At 42.6% G+C, this 20,970-nt stretch overlaps 2 protein-coding genes and 1 long non-coding RNA gene across 7 annotated transcripts in view; 2 read left to right on the forward strand and 1 right to left on the reverse strand.

Moving 5' to 3' along the window:
• Positions 1–1,500, reverse strand: part of LOC123726807 (uncharacterized) — a 30,255-nt gene extending 28,755 nt beyond the window's left edge. For all 4 annotated transcript variants that reach the window (XR_006758955.1, XR_006758956.1, XR_006758958.1 and 1 more), the window contains exon 1: positions 1,266–1,500. This is a non-coding gene — a long non-coding RNA (uncharacterized lncRNA). The remainder of the gene's footprint in view (positions 1–1,265) is intronic.
• LOC106570357 (uncharacterized) lies at positions 1,350–5,491 on the forward strand. 2 transcript variants are annotated; one of them, XM_045694834.1, is made up of 4 exons: positions 1,350–1,539; positions 1,757–1,845; positions 1,954–2,043; positions 4,064–5,491. In XM_045694834.1, the coding sequence occupies exons 1-4, from the start codon at positions 1,362–1,364 to the stop codon at positions 4,112–4,114; spliced, it is 408 nt and encodes a 135-aa protein (XP_045550790.1). In that variant the 5' UTR covers positions 1,350–1,361; the 3' UTR covers positions 4,115–5,491. The 2 variants fall into 2 exon arrangements, with proteins under 2 accessions (XP_045550790.1, XP_013998050.1); XM_014142575.2 differs by lacking the exon at positions 4,064–5,491 and having other exon boundaries at positions 1,954–3,678.
• A 314-nt stretch (positions 5,492–5,805) lies between these two features.
• Positions 5,806–20,970, forward strand: part of LOC106570358 (unconventional myosin-Ig) — a 63,094-nt gene continuing 47,929 nt past the window's right edge. Inside the window, exons 1-12 of the mRNA XM_014142576.2 lie at positions 5,806–6,137; positions 8,364–8,572; positions 11,543–11,636; positions 11,999–12,164; positions 12,862–12,915; positions 14,646–14,741; positions 15,500–15,616; positions 16,543–16,749; positions 17,020–17,165; positions 17,433–17,547; positions 17,742–17,912; positions 18,748–18,818. Of these exons, the coding sequence (XP_013998051.1) occupies positions 6,043–6,137; positions 8,364–8,572; positions 11,543–11,636; positions 11,999–12,164; positions 12,862–12,915; positions 14,646–14,741; positions 15,500–15,616; positions 16,543–16,749; positions 17,020–17,165; positions 17,433–17,547; positions 17,742–17,912; positions 18,748–18,818 (1,541 nt within the window). The 5' untranslated portion in view covers positions 5,806–6,042. The remainder of the gene's footprint in view (positions 6,138–8,363; positions 8,573–11,542; positions 11,637–11,998; positions 12,165–12,861; positions 12,916–14,645; positions 14,742–15,499; positions 15,617–16,542; positions 16,750–17,019; positions 17,166–17,432; positions 17,548–17,741; positions 17,913–18,747; positions 18,819–20,970) is intronic.

Here is a 20,970-nt window from a genome sequence, read left to right on the forward strand (position 1 = left end):
GCTTGTTGTTTTATTATTGTACAGATATCCTTCCCAGGTGTTTGAGAGGTAGCCTAGAGGTTAGAGAAATGGACCTACAACCAGAGGTTTGCTGGTTTGAATCTCGAGTTGGGTGCTAAATTGTTAACTGGCTGCTTGTTTCAGGTTAACTGTTGTGCTTGTGAGCAAAGCACTTATACCCTAAAACCACATGACAACATTTGATGTAAAAAGGGCTTTGTAAATACAATTTCATTCAAATGGTGCATCTGAACTAGTATGCCTCATTTAATCAGGGGTCACCAGCCTTTGACAATTTTGATTTGGTTTTGGAATCGACAGGATCTTTTCAAGCAAGATGGAATCCAGCCAAACAAACATGGATCTTGGATACTCTCATCCAATCTTGTTCCATTCAATTGAACTTCCTTGTTGGCTGATATGGGAAGTTCAGCTTCTTGGATAACCCCATGATTGACATTTGGGTCCAAGACACCAACCCCTACATTCTTGTACTCAAATAATCAAGAAAAAAACTAAATGTGAATACAAATACAGTTCTTATAAACCATTTATTGTCCCGCTCAATGTGTTGAATGTATGTAAGAAGATGAACCTTGAGTAGACCAATGTACACCTTGCCCTCAGATGGTTGATATAGGCCTAGCTGGATATACTGTATCATTATACCATTTTAAACAGATATTATGACAGTTATTGGTCTCGGGTTATATTTAAGACAGCCTTGAGTGTATTAAACTGCATTGACATGATTCCAACAATGAGAGAATTCGTTTGACAATGTATTATTACAAGGGGTTCAGTACACTACAGAACCCCTGTGAGTAGAAGGCATAGCTTATTTAGTCAAGCAGCGCCCCATACTGGCCATCGTGAGAAATATGCGCACCTTTCACTTTCGGTTTTCTCGAAATGCATAGTGACGACCTTTATTTTGAACGAACGACTACACTAGATAGATAGGTAAGTTTAGGTTCGAATTACACCATTTTTAGGAAAAGGAAAACACAAGACGTTCTGTAAAATGCATAACATGCGTCAGCATCTTTGCTATGTATTTTCTTAGTGGAAAAACTGGTGGAAAACGAGTGGGAAACTTTGACAGGGATTAAAACAACATTGCCAAACAAATAACATTGATTGGGAGAACTTCTTCGTTAACTGACATATCCATAAACAGTTAATGTAATGTAAGATTATATTGCGTACAATGGAATATTTCGTACTGTTAAAATGCTTAATTTCAGTAACTTTCAGTTTTTCACCTTACATGGCCTTTATAGTCTCCATTACTTGCATGATGTGGTTTCAACTTCGGTCACGTTGCTCATCTCGTTCTCAAGTGTTGACAGAACTTCACAATGGAGGGTATAGTCGTGGAGGTTCTTGGCGTCCCCAATATCCTTGCCTCTGACAGAATGGTTGACAAGCTCACTATACACTTCCTGCGACCACGGCACGGGGGAGGAGAGGTGCAGAGAGTGCTGTTTCCATCTGATAGCCCGGGACAGGCCTTTGTCATATTTGAGGAACCAGAAGGTAGGCAGTCTACTGTAACTGATGGCGGGGTTACTTACATATATTCAGTGGCTGAACTAGACATGAAGGGGATCAGAGACAAAAATGGATGCAATGAATATATGTCACAATATTAGTATGTGTTAAAGTAGGCTACTCTTTCCCCCTGAATTTATTGATACATAAAACCACCCCAAATACTTGATAATTTCTTTAACCTACCCTCTATCTTTTGCAGTGGCTGCCCATGTCTCGCGGTTGACCCATATGTTGGAGGTGGACCAACAACAATTTTGTCTCAAAGTCAGAGTAGTTGACAGGCCTGAGGTAGGGAAAAGCCTCCGTCCCTTGTATTACATATCATATTGTCATATTGTTCAAGTGTAATTCAATCCTAATGTTTATCTTGTTTTGTTTTATTTGTGTGTATCACAGGTGGACATGCCAGTCAAGGCAACTCTGGATGTGCGTATGTTCCCCAATGACAGAGAGGTGCGGCGACTCCTAGACATCCATGGCTTTAAGGTGAACGAGCTTCAACATGGTCAGCTGCTTGTCCAGGGCTCCTTTCTGAAGCTCAGAGCAGTGAAGGCCCAACTGCAGCAGCTCCTACACCAAGACAACCAGCCCCAATACAACCCTTCCACACCCAGCCTCAGTGGCCATGCCTCTGGGACCTACAAAGCCTACAGCAGGACGCACCACATCAATGGCACCGCAATGCATGCTGGGAACATGAGTCCTATGTATGCTGGGAGCAGGAGTCCTATTTCAGTCAATGGAGAGCAGTTTGCACATGTCCTACAGTCTTCTTCCCCTACCAACTATTCACGGGACTCAGGGTCACCTTGTAGCCTCTCCAGCCCCCGGAGTGGCAACCCATCTCCCAGTCTTCTGGCACCAGGGTATGGGGCCAACGTGACCCACAGGAGGAACCCATCTCCCAGCAGGTCTCGCAGTGTGGTCTCCTTCCTAATGGATGCAGATGTGCTCCGATATGCCCAGCGCTTCAGGAAAAAGGACATTGATACAATTCTTGGAAGCAACAACATTCAAATGAATGTGCAGCCTAATGAATGTTCCGATATCAGTTCTGTTAGCCTTGAGGGGAAGAACCCAAAGAGTGCTATGGAAAAGCTGCAAGACTATCTCACTACACTCAACTCAACACTACGCACCCAAGAAATCCCACTGGAAACATTCGATCACAACGAGCAGGTTAGAATTAGTAAACTGATTCAGAAGTATAATAGTGTTTATCCTACTGTCCTCGTCAATCAGGTTGGAGATATTCTCCGCCTTGTAGGGCCTTCCAGGGACAGTTATGACATGATGCAGATTCTCTTGGGAAAACCCCTAGAACTTCCACCAGCCGGGCGAACAGGGAGGGCACTGGACAGGGGCTCAAGGGACAGGAGAAGCAGTTCTCTATCGAGTCTGCCCAAAAGGAAGGATGCACCCATCCCATGGCATCATGTCCCTGTGTCTGCTGCTGTACCAGATTACCCCCCCTCAAAGTACCAGGGTGACTCTGGGCATGGACGGACTGTACAGAGGGCTGGAAGCCCAGTACCCTATACATCCACCCCCAGTCACAGGGGAAGAAGTCACTCTGATTCACAGGAGAAAGTAAAGGAGCAGAGAGTAACACAGAGGGACATCTCTAGGCAAGAACGGGTGGATGATGTGGTAGGGCCCTCTGCTGGAGCTCAGATGCCAGTGATGAAAAAGAAGTCATTACTTCCCAAAATTCCTACAAACAAAGCAGATTGGAAGAATATGCTACCAGGAAAAAAGAAAAGCCATAACAAGTCACTAGTTTAGATTCTGACACCTATAATACAATTGGCTTTAGCTGTTTATTTCTTGAATACCTTATATGTCATGATGTGGGGCAAAATGTTCAATACAGTTTGGCTTAGGCAAATTGATTATGACAGATTCTAATATGTTCTTTCTTATGGTCTGATTTTAAACTATTATTGTTAATAAATGTGGTTGATTTTATTTATATTTATTGAGGGTTCAGAGTATGACAAATGTATTATATTTGTAAATCTTTTTTGTTGCTGTGATATTTGTTATTATTTTCATTGTTTTTGAGACTAAATCACTATCGAAAGGTTTTGTAGAAAATATGCAAATGAAACGTAATTCGTTTCTGGAGTAGACTTTGAATGTAGCCTAATGATTCATCATAATCTATCTGTGTTGATTATTTGGAACAATTTGCCTATTCTGGGATGATCTAATTCAATCACTTGTGGAAACTGTCATGGAATGTGTTAATTTAAATACTTCACATAGATTCAAATCAACATATTCTCTCTTTAGAATTGTCATTGACTCCACATTCCACTTAGTTCTGTTCCTATGTCAGTCTGCCTCTATGCTTTTGCCTTAGTATCTGGTTGTGTGCCTCTTGTCAGACTGATTCTGAGTATGTAACTTCTGGACTCAGAGTGTCATGTTGTGTGATGATGGAGCCAGAAGCAGATGAGAGAGGAAGTGCTCACTGACGCAGCCCTCCCCCCTCTCTACACAGGATGTGAGGCGGCCCCACGCAGTCGACATGACAGAACACAAGACACACTGACAGAGGAAGTGCTGATCAGAGATAAGCAGGTTAGGAGGGGGTGAGTGGTAGTGCAGTCTATGGAATGATACTTATGAGGTAATGGGGCATGTTCTTAATATTATGAAAAAACATTAAGAACACCTCAGAACAGCTTCAATTCGTCAGGGCATGGACTGCAAGGTGTCGAAAGCGTTCCACAGGGATGCTGGCCCATGTTGACTCCTGCAGTGTTGCAGTTCTTGACAAACATACACAATCCATGTCTCAATTGTCTCAACCTGTCCCCCCCCTTCATCTACACTGATTGAAGTGGTTTTAACAAGTGACGTCAATAAGGGATCATACTGTAGGGTTCACCTGGATTCACCTGGTCAGTCTAAGTCATAATGTTTTGTACACTCAGACAATTCAGTTTTTTTCCCTCAATTATTGGCAAAAGAGCTAATCTGATTGTTAAAAAATACTGTTAGTGGAAAATAGAATGAGGCTACCTGTGTAAACGCAGCTTTAGAGAAGCAAAAACCACTCCTAGCTAATGAGTGCTTTGAGGTTTTATGTTGAGGTCCATTGCCTCATCATACACTGTTTCCCAAACAACGTTGGTTCACACGTTGTAGAAAAACAAATAACTGTCATTGTCAATGAGTTGAAATGTACGATGTTAGATGACCACCAATGACTAAGGCTGCGACTCAGAGGCTGACAGAAGTACACTGACTGAAATGTAAGAAAATAGATTTAGTTTGTTAACTACATTTTATTATTTGGCAATATTGACAAAGACTGAATCCCTCTTTGTCCTCTCATACACTGATGCCCCCCCTACACAATGTATCACCATCCTTTTCCAGAGGTTGGTAGAAGACTGCTCTTCATACGTTCTGACTCATGTCTGGAGCCAGATTACCTGTCCTGCATTGGAAAATACCATACTGTTGAAACAGAGTGGAAATCTTGGTCTTAAATGGATGGTTGTCTACACAGGAATCGGTCAATCCCGCAATTTTTACAGAAATATTTTGCCTTCAATTATGATGTGGTTTAATGTCTGATAAGGATGAGCCTGATGTCTAGCTCATGACAAACCCCAGGGGGATGATGAATGCTGCTGTGGAGTCAGAAGCAGGAAATGCCCTGATCCTTCCCAGGAGATAAGGGAACGTTGTTCCCAAATTTACAGCAGATTTATAGGATTAATTGTACATGGTTGGCGGTGGAGAGAGCCTATGTGTCTCTGTTCTGTTTTTATTTTCTGTCAAATATGTGAAGTCTTAACAGAAAAAAAGAGGCATGCAAAGGGAGAGGCTGAAAGACAGAGAGAAGGAAAGAGAGAGTGTGAGAGCACGCAAAGGATGGCAGAAAGAGAGAAAGAGACAGTGAGAGGGAGAGCCTGAGAGAGCTTCTGCAATGGTTCACTCACTGTGGTCTGTCTCCCACGGAAACAAGGAGGTCTGGAGGCCTGTGGCAGGAAGAGGAGGATGCAGAAGTGCTGTATGTATTTAATGATAGCTCTTCTCTGTCCCGTTATGTACATTATATATACCCGCAACAAACACAACACACATACTCACTCTCCCACTGGGCACAGACATCAATTAAACATCTATTCCATGTTGGTTCAACCAGTGTGTGCCTCCAGCTCTCTCGCTCTCTCGCTCTCTCTCACACACACACACACACACACACACACACACACACACAAACTCACATAAACACACACCACTGAGAGGATGACGTGCTGCAGCATGCCGACCACAGCCCTCAGTGACTTGACTAAGCAGCACACCATCCCAGAATCCACCACACCACAAAAGAACAGACTTACGCCACACCCACAGCACGCCACCGGGCCCCAGTAGCACTAGTCTGCCTGCCTTCACTTCTCTCTCTTCTCTCTTCAGTCCTCGTTCGTTCCTTCCTCTCTGTTTATCTGTCTGTCCGTCAGGATGGCGGAGCTGGAGGGCCTGGAGTTTGGGAAGTCGGATTTTGTCCTTCTGGATGAGGTGAACATGGAGCAGTTTATGGAGAATCTGAAGTTAAGGTATGTCCTGATTGTAGAGTCTCCTCTGGTAGAGATGAGGTAGAGGGGAGGAGAAAGCAGCTGTCTGTAACACAGGGATGGAGATGAAGCTGTCATGGGGACACCTACTGATGACTTTGTGGGCCCTCAAATCTTGTATATGTATCTGTTATCTCAAACTGTCTGTTTGTGTGCTTGTAGGGTTGTGATGTCACAGCTTGATATTTGAGAGCTCTGTTGTCAGAGAGTGTGTACTCATCAGCCTCACAACAATGGCAACTTTTCAGGGCCTCTAATAGGAGTGTTATAAACTCTTTGTTTGTACGAGAACCACGGTGAAGAAGTTGACTTGTATAGAACGTGAGAGAGAGAGAGAGAGAGACAGGAAAAGGAGAAGGATGAGTCATTTCTGGTTTGACTTTCCCGCCCACCTTCAGTGGTTGCGATATGAACTTGTAATGTCCAGTTAGTTGCTATCACCATAGAAACGGTCACATAAATAGATGCATTGTAAGTCAAGAATACGTCATCAACCCATTGGTCAAGACCTGAAACTCGTTTTGTTTGACTTCACACTTACGGGAACTACTTTCCTGTAAAAGCCCACCCTTTCTGATTGGTTTTCTCAGTGACGTATTCTGTTGAGTTTGAGTGAATCAGGTGACCTTTTTTTCCTCTATTTTGGGTGTGGTGTGACTGACTGCATCTGCTGCTAAATTCACCCCTCTCAGCATCTCTCCATTCCAACACTTGTCAGACAGCACAGCTCTCTCTCTCTCTCTCTCGCCCTCACACTTTTATCTCTCAAGTTTGGTAACGTCGTGACATGCCCTTCTCTTGAGACAGTATTGAGAAACCACATAGCACCACATCTTTAGAATCCAGTGGAAGCCTAGGAGTTAGAGTAGCATATCACTCAAGAATTTACAGTAGAATAACATGTCAATTATTTATTTTGTAGATCTTATACAGCTCACAAATTCTTAGCAAATGGACACTAGTTTCATATCACTTTTCTCATCATAGTCCACAGGTGCGTTTGAGATGGCATCCTATTCCCTTTCCTATATAGTGGGTCAAAATTAGTGCACTTTAGGGAATAAATAGGAAATAGGATCCCGTTTCACATGTAGCCCATGTGTTTTAGTCAGGCCTTTGCCCTAGAAGGTAAGCTAGGCAATGCATGCAACAATTCTTATTCCCTGAATCTCCCATTCATTTGATCATGCACTGCCTGACCAGACTTGCCCCATGGCAATGTCTGGAGAAACATTCAGGGCCACTTGATGTTAGATAGGAATTTATAAAATAAAGCTTTCCTGTAATATTGCCCATCAAGATACTATTAGGATCAGTCATTGTCACATCCTGGTCTTAGTATACATCTAATATACACTGTAAATTACTGTTTGTGCCTGTGTTTGTATCACAGGTTGTGACATTTACAGTATTTTTGGTTTAGAAGCAAATAGATTTGATTAATGATTTCATGCATATTGTATTTTTACACATAGAAAGAGACAATTATGTGTAATTTCAGCAGAATAGTTGCCACAACAAGTCAAACCAATACCCAGGAAGGTTAAACAAGGTGAAGGAAGTGACACCTCTTGTGGGTTGTCACTAGTTATCACAGCCACAAAGTCATAATTATGGCTATACTCCACCCATTAAACCTAACTCTAACCTTAACTGCACTGCTGTTGAAACTGACTTTATGGCTGAGTTATCTAGTGGAAACCCCTCTTGAGCCATAATTTGTACATACTTCCTGTTCTCACTTCCCACCTGTGTCACTTCCTGTCCTTTGGGGTGTGTTCTCTTGAGGGTAAGAGGTTTGACTTTAGGTGCAAAAATATGTTGCCTTTTTTATTTCAGGGTGTTTCTCTGTAAAATAGGTTATCTAATGTCTATGTAAACATCTCTCTCTTTGGTGTTGATGGGGTGGAGACTTAGATACTGACTTTTGAATGTGGTGTGGGTATTTGTAGGCTATATATAGCCTATATAAGCATTGCTGTGACACAAATTATTCTGGTCCCCCTTGTTACAGCGTTATTATCACGAGTTGGCTGTTTCATATCAGAATTATGTTTCTGTTGTGGACATTGATACTTGGACAATTTTCAAGTCATTTCAAGTATACTCAAATGCTACATGAAGACATTACATACAAATATTAAACCATACTTCAAAAAGCTAAAATAAATTCAACTCTGTCTCTGTGTTTGTCTGTGTGCCTGGAAGGTTTGAGAAAGCCCGTATCTACACCTTCATAGGTGAGGTGGTGGTATCAGTCAATCCCTACAAACAGATGGACATCTACGGTAAAGAGGCCATCGACGCGTACCGCGGCCGGGAGCTGTACGAGAACCCACCCCACCTGTACGCTGTGGCCGACGCTGCGTACAAGGCCATGAAGAGACGGGCCAAAGACACCTGCATCGTCATATCAGGTCTGTATCAGACTCCAGTCTCCTACTCTTTCATTCATTCATTCATTCATTCATTCATTCATTCATTCATTCATTCATTCATTCATTCATTCATTCATTCATTCCATCTCATACTCCAACCATAATCTTTTACCTAGTTTACCACAGTCCTGCTTAGCATGTTTGACTCACACCTTGCTGGTTTCTGAGCAGTTCAGAAGACATGGTGCATGAATAGTTTTTTTTAACTGGCTATGTCCTGTTGCCTTCATATAAAAAAGAGGACAGTTTTGTTGATTTATGTATGTAATATTTCTAAGGGCACTATCATGTGATGGAACATTCATGCCACAGTATTGCTTCCTGGCGTATACAGTAGCACCCTGTTATCAATAGTTTACTGAGGGAAGTAGAGCTGAGCAGGGTCCCTAATCTATTCACAGTCTGTCCTGTTGCAGACCCCATCATGCCACTCTGTGTGTCTATGAGGTTTTCTTGTTTGAGCAAAAGTCTGTCCTCCGTCCTCTCTCCATGACCCGGAAACCGATATGCAGTTGTGTGGTCGAGGAGTGTGTCAATTCGTTAGCAGGCAAATGGAAGACAGTCCTCCCCTCCTCGATAGCCTCCTTTTGGCGAGGAAGCACAAGTGTACTGTATCCTACGAGTCCTACACTTGTGAGTCCTTCGTGGAAGAGTTTTGAAATCTGCCACACCCCCTTTGAATCAGCTGTTGTTGTCTCGAAGGAGAAAAGCATGGACACATTTAAAAACAATACTCTACTCAATGTTTATCTATAAAATGTCTGTCACAACTAGCTACATTTGTTTTTATCACTTTATAAAAGAAAATGGGGATTCCACCCTGTAAACGTAATTTGCCTGATGACGTCCGATTGAAGAAGGGGAGTCTCATTTCATACCAGCGCATTTTCATCTTATTTCCCTCTCCTCGCCACCTCTCCTCGATTACTTTTGATATTTTTTAAAAGGAGGCCAGAGAGGACACAGCTAATCTAATTGAGAAAAGGCCAATGTCTACAGTTTCTGAGTGTTCTCAGTTCCTCACTTCCTCCAGGATGCTTATTGGTCTTCACTGTTGCTGCAATGGTCTTTTCTTAGTTGCACTAGCTCATAATGTCCTGTTTCCTCATCTGCTGTGTGTAGCAGGCTACTTTACGGTCATAGAAAGAGGAATAAAAACATGGTGATTGGTGACTGACAGTCAATAACTACTTCAAGAAGATTCATGCCATAAATAGACTTCAGTTTACCATGTATGATCTCATATCGTAGAAGTACAAATATACTGTATGTCTACTAATATACTGCTCAAAAAAATAAAGGGAACACTTAAACAACACAATGTAACTCCAAGTCAATCTCACTTCTGTGAAATCAAACTGTCCACTTAGGAAGCAACACTGATTGACAATAAATTTCACATGCTGTTGTGCAAATGGAATAGACAACAGGTGGAAATTATAGGCAATTAGCAAGACACCCCCAATAAAGGAGTGGTTCTGCAGGTGGAGACCACAGACCACTTCTCAGTTCCTATGCTTCCTGGCTGATGTTTTGGTCACTTTTGAATGCTGGCGGTGCTTTCACTCTAGTGGTAGCATGAGACGGAGTCTACAACCCACACAAGTGGCTCAGGTAGTGCAGCTCATCCAGGATGGCACATCAATGCGAGCTGTGGCAAGAAGGTTTGCTGTGTCTGTCAGCGTAGTGTCCAGAGCATGGAGGCGCTACCAAGAGACAGGCCAGTACATCAGGAGACGTGGAGGAGGCCGTAGGAGGGCAACAACCCAGCAGCAGGACCGCTACCTCCGCCTTTGTGCAAGGAGGAGCAGGAGGAGCACTGCCAGAACCCTACAAAATGACCTCCAGCAGGCCACAAATGTGCATGTGTCTGCTCAAACGGTCAGAAACAGACTCCATGAGGGTGGTATGAGGGCCCGACGTCCACAGGTGGGGGTTGTGCTTACAGTGCAGGACGTTTGGCATTTGCCAGAGAACACCAAGATTGGCAAATTCGCCACTGGCGCCCTGTGCTCTTCACAGATGAAAGCAGGTTCACACTGAGCACATGACAGACGTGACAGAGTCTGGAGACGCTGTGGAGAATGTTCTGCTGCCTGCAACATCCTCCAGCATGACCGGTTTGGCGGTGGGTCAGTCATGGTGTGGGGTGGCATTTCTTTGGGGGGCTGCACAGCCCTCCATGTGCTCGCCAGAGGTAGCCTGACTGCCATTAGGTACCGAGATGACTTCCTCAGATCCCTTGTGAGACCATATGCTGGTGCGGTTGGCCCTGGGTTCCTCCTAATGCAAGGGAATGCTAGACCTCATGTGGCTGGAGTGTGTCAGCAGTTCCTGCAAGAGGAAGGCATTGATGCTATGGACTGGCCCGCCCGTTCCCCAGACCTGAATCCAATTGAGCACATCTGGGACATCATGTCTCGCTCCATCCACCAACGCCACGTTGCACCACAGACTGTCCAGGAGTTGGCGGATGCTTTAGTCCAGGTCTGGGAGGAGATCCCTCAGGAGACCATCCGCCACCTCATCAGGAGCATGCCCAGGCATTGCAGGGAGGTCATACAGGCACGTGGAGGCCACACACACTACTGAGCCTCGTTTTGACTTGTTTTAAGGACATTACATCAAAGTTGGATCAGCCTGTAGTGTGGTTTTCCACTTTAATTTTGAGTGTGACTCCAAATCCAGACCTCCATGGGTTGATAAATTGGATTTCCATTGATTATTTGTGTGTGATTTTGTTGTCAGCACATTCAACTATGTAAAGAAAAAAGTATTTAATAAGATTATTTCTTTCATTCAGATCTAGGATGTGTTGTTTAAGTGTTCCCTTTATTTTTTTGAGCAGTGTATATCCAGTATCTGTGGTAAAATACTCAAGTAATGTACATGTACTGCTATATGTGAGTTGCTTCTTTGTTATTAATGGTCTGTGTCTGTGTGTCCCAGGTGAGAGTGGAGCAGGAAAGACAGAAGCTAGCAAGTACATCATGCAGTACATCGCAGCTATTACCAACCCCAGCCAGAGAGCAGAGGTTGAGAGGTGAGTCATCAGTGTCAAATGTCAGGGGTCAGCAAGGTGTTGGGGGACAGGAGGCTCTCCTCTCCCATTTAAATAACTACATCTTAGACTGGGTTAGAGTACAGGTTCTGATTCTGATAGGAACTTCAGTATATTGCATTTAGTCTTATGCATCAGGCTTCCTCCCTAACCTCAAAAGTACAATAGACCAGAGACAAGGTTATATTGGGTCAGTCTCAATGTCATAGACACAAATTCACAATTGAAGGGTGGAAAGGACTTCCAATTCACCTCTCTCTTTTTCTCTTCCTCTCCTCTCACTATTTGGGCCACATTGTCACCTGATACTATCAATGATGACCACCCTCTCCTCTCTTACACAGTGTGAAGAACGTTCTGCTGAAGTCAAACTGTGTGCTGGAGGCCTTCGGTAACGCCAAGACCAACCGCAACGACAACTCCAGCCGCTTCGGCAAGTACATGGACATCAACTTCAACTTCAACGGCGACCCCACCGGCGGCCATATTAACAACTACCTGCTGGAGAAGGTAAGAGCAATATGATTAGATAGGATAGAGAGAGACATACAGTGATTGGCGCCTGAAGTGAGGGGAAGGACTTAACAGATAGGCGGGGAGATTTGATTGGATGGTTTGAACAGAAGTCGTATTTATAGGCCAAGTTTCCCAGACACAGATTAAGCCTTGTCCTGGACTACAAACAGAGATTGAACATGCTTTTTAGTGAAGGAGTATACAATAGTGAAGGAATATACTTAATATGTGTCTGTGTCCATAGTCTTCTTTTGAAAAGTTATTCACTTTCTGGTCTTCATTTCGTGGTGGAACATACATGTTTGATAAAGGTGGTGAAGCAGAGAGAGTGAGAGAGTGGGTCCATGAATAGAAATGCCTGTGAATTACACCCTGTTCTGTTCTGGTTCTGTTGAATGATAATGAAGGGCTCGCCTGGGGGCATGATGAGATAGGTTGCTGTTTTTATCCTTTCTATGAGCTAGCCTATCACACCATCTGACACAGTGGGGCTGTGTGAACGACGGTGTCATCCATTCTCACTGCACAGACACAACCTTACTAACTGTGGATCAGTGAACTGTCTGAACCCCGTTCTTCTGTCTTGTATTGGAGTTATGTGGTTGGTTAAACTTGCGGCCTGTGTGTATGTGTTTGTGTGTGTATGTGTGTGTGTGTATTCATGTATTTTTCTCTGTTCCCACATGCAAAGTCAAGGGTTGTTCAGCAGCAGGGAGGAGAGAGGAACTTCCACTCCTTCTATCAGGTAAATATTGATCTTTACTGGTCAAACGTATGCACGCATGACTGTAAGTCACTTCGGATAAAAGCGTCTGCTAAATGGCATATATTGTTAAAATAAAGTCATAAGTATGATTAACCCCTGTGCGGCCTCGAACAGACATCCAGCGAAAAATCATATCGCCATTAGCATAACAAAATGTAATACTTTTTTTTTTTCAATTTTTTTTTCAAATTATATCGTTTTATAGATACACCTCTCCTGAATCGAACCACGTTGTCAGATTTCAAAAAGGCTTTACAGCAAAAGCAAAACATTAGATTATGTTAGAGGAGTATATCGTAAAAGTAGCCACATAGCCATTTTCCGACCAACCACATGCATCACAAATAACCAAAAAACAGCTAAATGCAGCACTAACCTTTGACAATCTTCATCAGATGACACACCTAGGACATCATGTTACACAATACATGCATTCTTTTGTTCGATAAAGTTCATATTTATATATAAAAACAGCATTTTACATCGGTGCGTAACGTTGACTAACTATTTTCCCTCAAATGCATCCGATGAAACAGAGCTACAATTTACTAAATTACTATTCGAAAACATTTTTAAAATGTAATATTGTCATTCTAAGATTTATAGATGAATATCTCTTGAAAGCACCTGTAATGCCAGATTTAAAAATAACTTTACTGGGTAATCACACTTTGCGATAAAAGGGGATGCAATACTCAGAACAATAGGCTAGCAATAGCAATAGGCTAGCCATCTTGGAACAATCGCATATCACATCTAGTCTTGTATACTATTGTCAATAATCCCTTACCTTTGGTTGTCTTCATCAGAAAGCACTTCCAGGAATCCCAGGTCCACAACAAATGTATTTTCGTTCGAAAAAAATGACTCCTTTATGTTCCAAGAGCTTGTTCTTGTTAGCGCGTCTGAAGGCTGCTCCAAAACTTCCGTCGGCCACGGGACAGCCATTTCGAGAAAATGCATTTTTTTCCCATTTAGGTTCGTTCAAACGTCAAACGTTGTATAACATAAATCTTCAGGGCGTTTTTCAACAAGAGAGCCAATAAGATTCGAGGGGGACGATTGCATTGTGTTTCAAAACGTTTCGAAAGGGGAGGGTAACCAGGGGCGCCGGCATCATAATGGTGATGGCCTTCTTCGTGTGACTACGTTCCAAAGCATCTCATTCATTCAGTTTTAACAGTAGAAGGCTCAAACCAATTTGTGAAGACTGGGGACATCTAGTGGAAGCAATAGGAAGTGCTCAATGAACCATAGCTCACGGTGTGATTAATAGGCAACGTGATGAAGTTGAGTTCGCAATTCAGAATTCCACTTCCTGTTTCCATCTGTCTCGGGGTTTTGACTGCCATATGAGTTCTGTTATACTCACAGACACCATTCAAACAGTTTTAGAAACTTTAGGGTGTTTTCTATCCACAAGTATTAATTATATGCATATCCTAGCTTCTGAGTTTGAGTAGGAGGCCGTTTAAAATGGGCATGAATTTTTTTCAAAAATCGCTTTTAGCGCCCCCTATCCTAGGGGAACGCCAAGAGGTTAATAATGGCTGTTTGGGTCAGGACATGTTTGGCTGGATCAGGAAAAGGAACGGGTGGAAAAGGATATTTTGATTCGTTCTATTACAGATTAATAATTTGTAATGAATGTTTCCACATTTTCCCAATTCAACTTCTGTACTGTACTGTATGTCTGTGTATTTCCACAGTTACTGCGTGGAGGCTCAGAGGAAATGCTGGGGTCACTTCACCTCCAGAATGACCCTGTCAACTATGTGTATACCAGAGAAGGAGCTGCCTCCACTGTGAGTTCTCCTTTACTCTTCTACAGTAGTTCCACAACCTTACCATGACATTGGTTGCTGGACAAAACGCATAGACACTCAACACTAATTTGTGAATACAGTGTTTCCACCTGTCTCTAAGAAAGGAAAGCAACGTAAAGTAAAGTAGAATAACGTTTAGTAACCTAGGGTAAAGTAAAGTAACGTAAAGTAAAGTAAAGTAGAATAACATTAAATAACCTAGGGTAAAGTAACGTAAAGTAAAGTAGAATAACATTAAATAACCTAGGGTAAAGTAAAGTAATGTAAAGTAAAGTAAAGTCGAATAATGTTAAATAACCTAGGGTAAAGTAAAGTAACGTAAAGTAAAGTAGAATAATGTTAAATAACCTAGGGTAAAGTAAAGTAACATAAAGTAAAATAGAATGACGTTAAATAACCTGGGGTAATGTAAAGTAAAGTAAAGTAGAATGACGTTAAATAACCTAGGGTAAAGGAAAGTAACGTAAAGTAAAGTAGAATTAAATAACCTAGGGTAAAGTAAAGTAATGTTAAGTAAAGTAGAATAACGTTAAATAACCTAGGGTAAAGTAAAGTAATGTTAAGTAAAGTCGAATAACGTTAAATAACCTAGGGTAAAGTAAAGTAATGTAAAGTAAAGTAGAATGACGTTAAATAACCTAGGGTAAAGTAACATAAAGTAAGGTAACCTAACGTAAAGTTAAAGAGTAGTAAATACTGTTCTGTAGTCTGTAATTTACCTCTCTCTTTCTCTGTAGACATCCAACAATGACCGGTCCAGTCACAGGGCTGTGCTGAGTGCCCTGCAAGTGATTGGCTTCTCAGAGGAGGAGATCGACTCCATCTACAGGATCCTAGGGACCATCCTCATCCTGGTTGGTTGTATTCAGTATATTCTTGGTCACATTTCTATTGGCCATACATACCAAATGATACCTGAATGGTCTAACGCAGCTATAAAACCTTAGCATGTTGGTTACTTACATTATTGGTGCCCACCTCTAAACTAAGAGCTAGTGTTAATGGTTCAGTGCAGTAAAACTTAGCATGTTGGTTACTTACATTATTGGTGCCCATCTCTAAACTAAGAGCTAGTGTTAATGGTTCAGTGCAGTAAAACTTAGCATGTTGGTTACTTACATTATTTGTGCCCATCTCTAAACTAAGAGCTAGTGTTATTAATGGTTCAGTGCAGAAAAACCTAGCATGTTGGTTACTTACATTATTGGTGCCCACCTCTAAACTAAGAGCTAGTGTTAATGGTTCAGTGCAGTAAAACTTAGCATGTTGGTTACTTACATTATTGGTGCCCACCTCTAAACTAAGAGCTAGTGTTATTAATGGTTCAGTGCAGTAAAACTTAGCATGCTTGACAGAGGTTGATTTGATTCATTAGGATCCCCATTAGCCAACGCCAATGGCGACAGCTAGACTTACTGGGGTCAGACACAACGAAAAAGACATTACAGACAAAATACTGTACTTTATAATTGACATACATTTAAAAACATTAACATGTAGTGTGTGTGTGTGTGTGTGTGTGTGTGTGTGTGTGTGTGTGTGTGTGTGTGTGTGTGTGTGTGTGCGTGTGTGTGTGTGTGTGCATCTATCAGTTACACATAGATGTCAGTTGATACACAGATAAAGGAACATTTAATATCTTGGTTGGAAACCATATTATTTCTTAGTACATATCTTGCAATTTACTTGTGAAGTAAAGTTCAACCCTGTGATCTATGATTTATACCAAATCCAGTTTTATAATACTAGGATCATGAACTGTGTTTCTGCCACTCCCCAGGGCAACCTGCAGTTTGAGACAGACAGTGAGAGTGTCCAGGTGGTGGGTTCAGAGGCTGTGAGTCACATCGCTGGGCTGACCACCACAGAGCCAGACAACGTGACTAAGAGCCTGCTGTACCGCACTGTGGCCACCGGGGGCGGAGAGGTCATAGAGAAGGGACACACTGAAAAGGAGGCCTGCTTCGGCCGGGACGCTTTCGCCAAGGTACTGGGCTGGTCACTATTAGCACATCAAGACTTGTTGTCTTCATAAATGACAAATCCCATCAATGTTGACTCATTATTGTGTACTGCATAATCTCTCTCTTTCGTTCTCTCTCTCTCTCTCTCTTTCGTTCTCTCTCTCTCTCTCTCTCTCTCTCTCTCTCTCTCTCTCTTCGTTCTCTCTCTCTCTCTCTCTCTCTCTCTCTCTCTCTCTCTCTCTCTCTCTCTCTCTCTCTCTCTCTCTCTCTCTCTCTCTATGTTGGTTCCTTAGGCTCTCTATGAGAGATTGTTTTGTTGGATTGTGGCTCGTATCAATGCTGTTATTGAGGTGAAAGACTACAACCCAGTGCTTCATGGGAAAAACACAGTCATCGGAGTGCTGGATATTTACGGCTTTGAAATCTTCGACAACAACAGGTTAGACTCTCCAGTAGAATCTATCTACCTTCTCCTCCCTGTCCATGTATTTACAATCTTGTGAGTTATCAGGATGGTGGATCAGCCTTGTATTTGACCAGATAGATATATATTGATATAAATATTTCTCACAATATCTATAATTTGAAACTTTTTGAAACCTCTCTGAAGAATATATTTATTTATTCAAAATGTATGGTAGTCATGGTGACTACATGATCTGTTGTTCCATATTGAAACCTGTGTTTCTGTGTTGTCGTCGGGCAGCTTTGAACAGTTCTGTATTAACTACTGTAATGAGAAGCTGCAGCAGCTCTTCATCGAGCTGATCCTTCGCCAGGAACAAGATGAGTACCAGAGAGAGGGTATCACCTGGCGGCATGTGAGTCAGACACACGCGCACGTGGACTAACACAAACACATGCCCACACAGACGCGCGTGCACGCAGAAACACTCTCTCTCTCTCTCTCTCTCTCTCTCTCTCTCTCTCTCTCCACAAACACACTCCCATAAGCAACACATGCAGTATTCAGAACCCTACATCTAACAGTTCCTCTCCCCCTGTGTGTTTCCAGATTGACTACTTTAACAACCAGATCATCGTGGACCTGGTGGAACAGCCCCATAAGGGCATCATCTCTGTGTTGGACGAGGCCTGTCTCACTGTGGGTAAGGTGACAGACACCATCTGCCTGGAGAGCATGGATGCTAAGCTGGGACAACACCCTCACTACACCTCCCGCAAGGTGGGTCAGACGAGCAACGCTGCCTTCAATAGAATAAACTCTATTCTATTCTATTCTATATTATTCTCTTCTATTCTAGTCTATTCTGTTATTCTCTTCTAATCTAGTCTATTTTATTCTCCCAGGCCATACTTCTAATACACATACCTCAACATTCCCTGTCCCTATAACCATGAAATCGTCATTCCTTCTGCAACCTACACTAAAAACCCACAATGTGAATTATGCTAAGGTACACCAATCCTTCCTCTACCTCACTGAAGATGTCTTCTCTTCATTACTGTCTTCATTTGACTGCAACACTCCCATCAGGACCCCATGGACGGTTTAAGAATGTCTTTAACACCCCACTGGTATGATATTGTTAGTGCCGTTACACTGGATGGTCAATAGAGAGGAGGGGTCTCCATCCCACTATTTGCACTCTGTTGTGGTTTCGTTATACTTCAGAAGGCAGCTACATTCCATTGAGACCATTGAGACAGACAGTAGCATCCAATGGTAGTGGGTCTAAATGCTCCACTTCCAACAACTATAGGATGCTTCCATTTCGGTTTCTTGAAGAGATGTATGTGAGAGGCATACGAGAGGTGTAAGAGATGGTTGTATCCCCCTCTGCCAGCCTATATTACAGAGGGTAACTGTGATGATGATGATGGTGATGATGATGATAAGGATGATGTTGACGATGATGATGAGGAGGTTGATGATGATGATAATGGTGATGATGATGGTCACAATGATGATGATGGTGATGATGATGGTCACAACGATAATGATGGTGATGATGGTGATGATGATGATGATGATGATGGGGATAATATCTCCATTGTAGCTCACCCCATCAGACAAGACCATGGAGTTCCACAGAGACTTCCGTATCCGCCACTATGCTGGGGACGTCACGTGAGTCACATACTTGTACTTGCTGTAAAGTCACTTACTCTATTCTCCTTCATCCCTGTTGGCCCTCCTGCTGTGTTCCGGTTGAATTGAACCGATTTACAAGTTTTCTCTCTGAAAAATGTAGTTCATTTAAATCGGGTTGCCTTAAGGTTCCATGACTTTGTCCACACAGGGCATCTGAACACACAAAATACATTTTGATGATTTTCATTACATTTTGGGTGTTTTATTTAACTTTTGTACACCTGTGGTGTTCCCGGTGAAAAATGACCGGTCATTAGAAATGAATGGGTTGAGACTGCAATTAGTGTATAAAATTGATTTCAGGCACATGCCCATTCATCAGATGAACACACTTCCTCTCCCGGACCCCCACATGCATGTGTGTTTGAGCACACACACACACACACACACACACACACACACACACAGCTCACTCCCCTTCTTGGCTTCCATGGCAACCCCCACGGGAACCTTTCCCCAATGGAATCTTTCCCCCATGGGAACCACACCTGTTGGCATTCTCACAAACAATCGCAACATTGTTTCAATAATATATAGAACTTTTCTCGCAGCTCTAGTATATTAAGCTTTTTTAAGGCCTTGCTCACAATTCATTCTGTGGCAGGCCAATGACCAAATGATATACTGTATGTGAGGCTCTTGATCATATCTTTGATCATGACACTGGTGAGAAGGAGAGAGGCCAGGAAACTGACAGTGAAGATGCATTAGAGGAGAAAGTAGTGTGTGATAAATAGCACAATACGTTTCATTTGAGTATTTGTTATAGTAAAAAAATATACTCAAAAACGAGTTGTATGAGCTCAGGTCAATAAATAGCAAATAGTTCAAAACTTGTAATGTTCGCAAGAACTTAAGTTGATAAAAAGATCTAACACAACATTAAATGATAATATATGTATTATTATGGATTTATAGTCAGCAATAATGGGGCGGTCATTTTGAACCGAGAACACAGAATGAATTAACATGAAACGAACACAACAGGAGGGTTACGGCTGACTCAGCCTGCACTTAAACCACAACCATGACAGGAAACTATGGTGGTTCAACAGGTGAAAGGTCATGATGATGTAACACAGGGAAGGTCATAGGTTATAGGACCTATAAGATTAATGTTGATTGGATGAAAAGTCAAGGGCAGTGTAGCTAAATGGAGACAAGCCAATACCAGCGCCAAGCCATTAGTGACTTGGCTAGCACTGTTGGCACTAGTATTGTGGGACCTACAGTAAAACATTTGAAATAGAAGGACGTCGTCTTGTTGAGGGAGGGAGAGAGGAAGGGAGGGACGAGGGAGGGAGGGAGGGAGAGAGAGAGAGAGGAAGGAGGGAGGGATGAGGGAGGGAGGGAGGTAGGAGAGGGCAGGGAGGGAGTAGACCAGACTGTTATCCAGTACCAGGGTCTTTCATAGGTTAACGCTGTCGGTTTATCTAGTACCACCATATTTCATTGGCTAACACTGGGGGTTTATCCACTACTAGGGTCTTCCATTGGCTAACACTGAGGGTTTATCCAGTACCAAGGTCTTCCATTGGCTAACACTGGGGGATTATCCAGTACCAAGGTCTTCCATTGGCTTACAGTGGGTTTGAAGGATCTACATTGCCCTCAATTTTAGAAATAGTAGGGCATCAAAGGAGCCAGGGAGAGTAAGAGGAAAGGATATATAGGGAGGGAGGCATAGAGAGAGAGGAAGGATGGAAGGGATAAAAAGAGAAGAGAGAAGAGAGAGAGAGAGAGAGAGAGAGAGAGAGACTACCAGACTATTTCCCCTTAGAAAGTCTCGAGCAGTATTAATAAAGGAGAAGTCGAGTGGGTCTTGCCAAGTACATGTGACGAGAAATGACAGTCAGGGAATCCAGGTTAACATGAGTATAACATGACTTCAACGCTGAGCAATTAGGTCATGTTTAGTTTGCATTCATCCATCCCTGAATCCCCAGCTGGCTCACACATCACAGTCATGCCTTTTAGTGCACAACATGCTAGTGCACTAGTCTTCGCCTGCGTCTGAAATGACACCTTATTCCCTATATAGGGCATTATTTTTGAGCAGGGCTCTGGTCCAAGGCAGTGCAATATATAGTTAAAAGGATTAGATGTTGTTCCAGTACGACAGGGCTCC

The sequence above is a fragment of the Salmo salar genome, chromosome ssa14 (assembly GCF_905237065.1).
Source record: "Salmo salar chromosome ssa14, Ssal_v3.1, whole genome shotgun sequence".
NCBI lineage: Eukaryota > Metazoa > Chordata > Actinopteri > Salmoniformes > Salmonidae > Salmo > Salmo salar.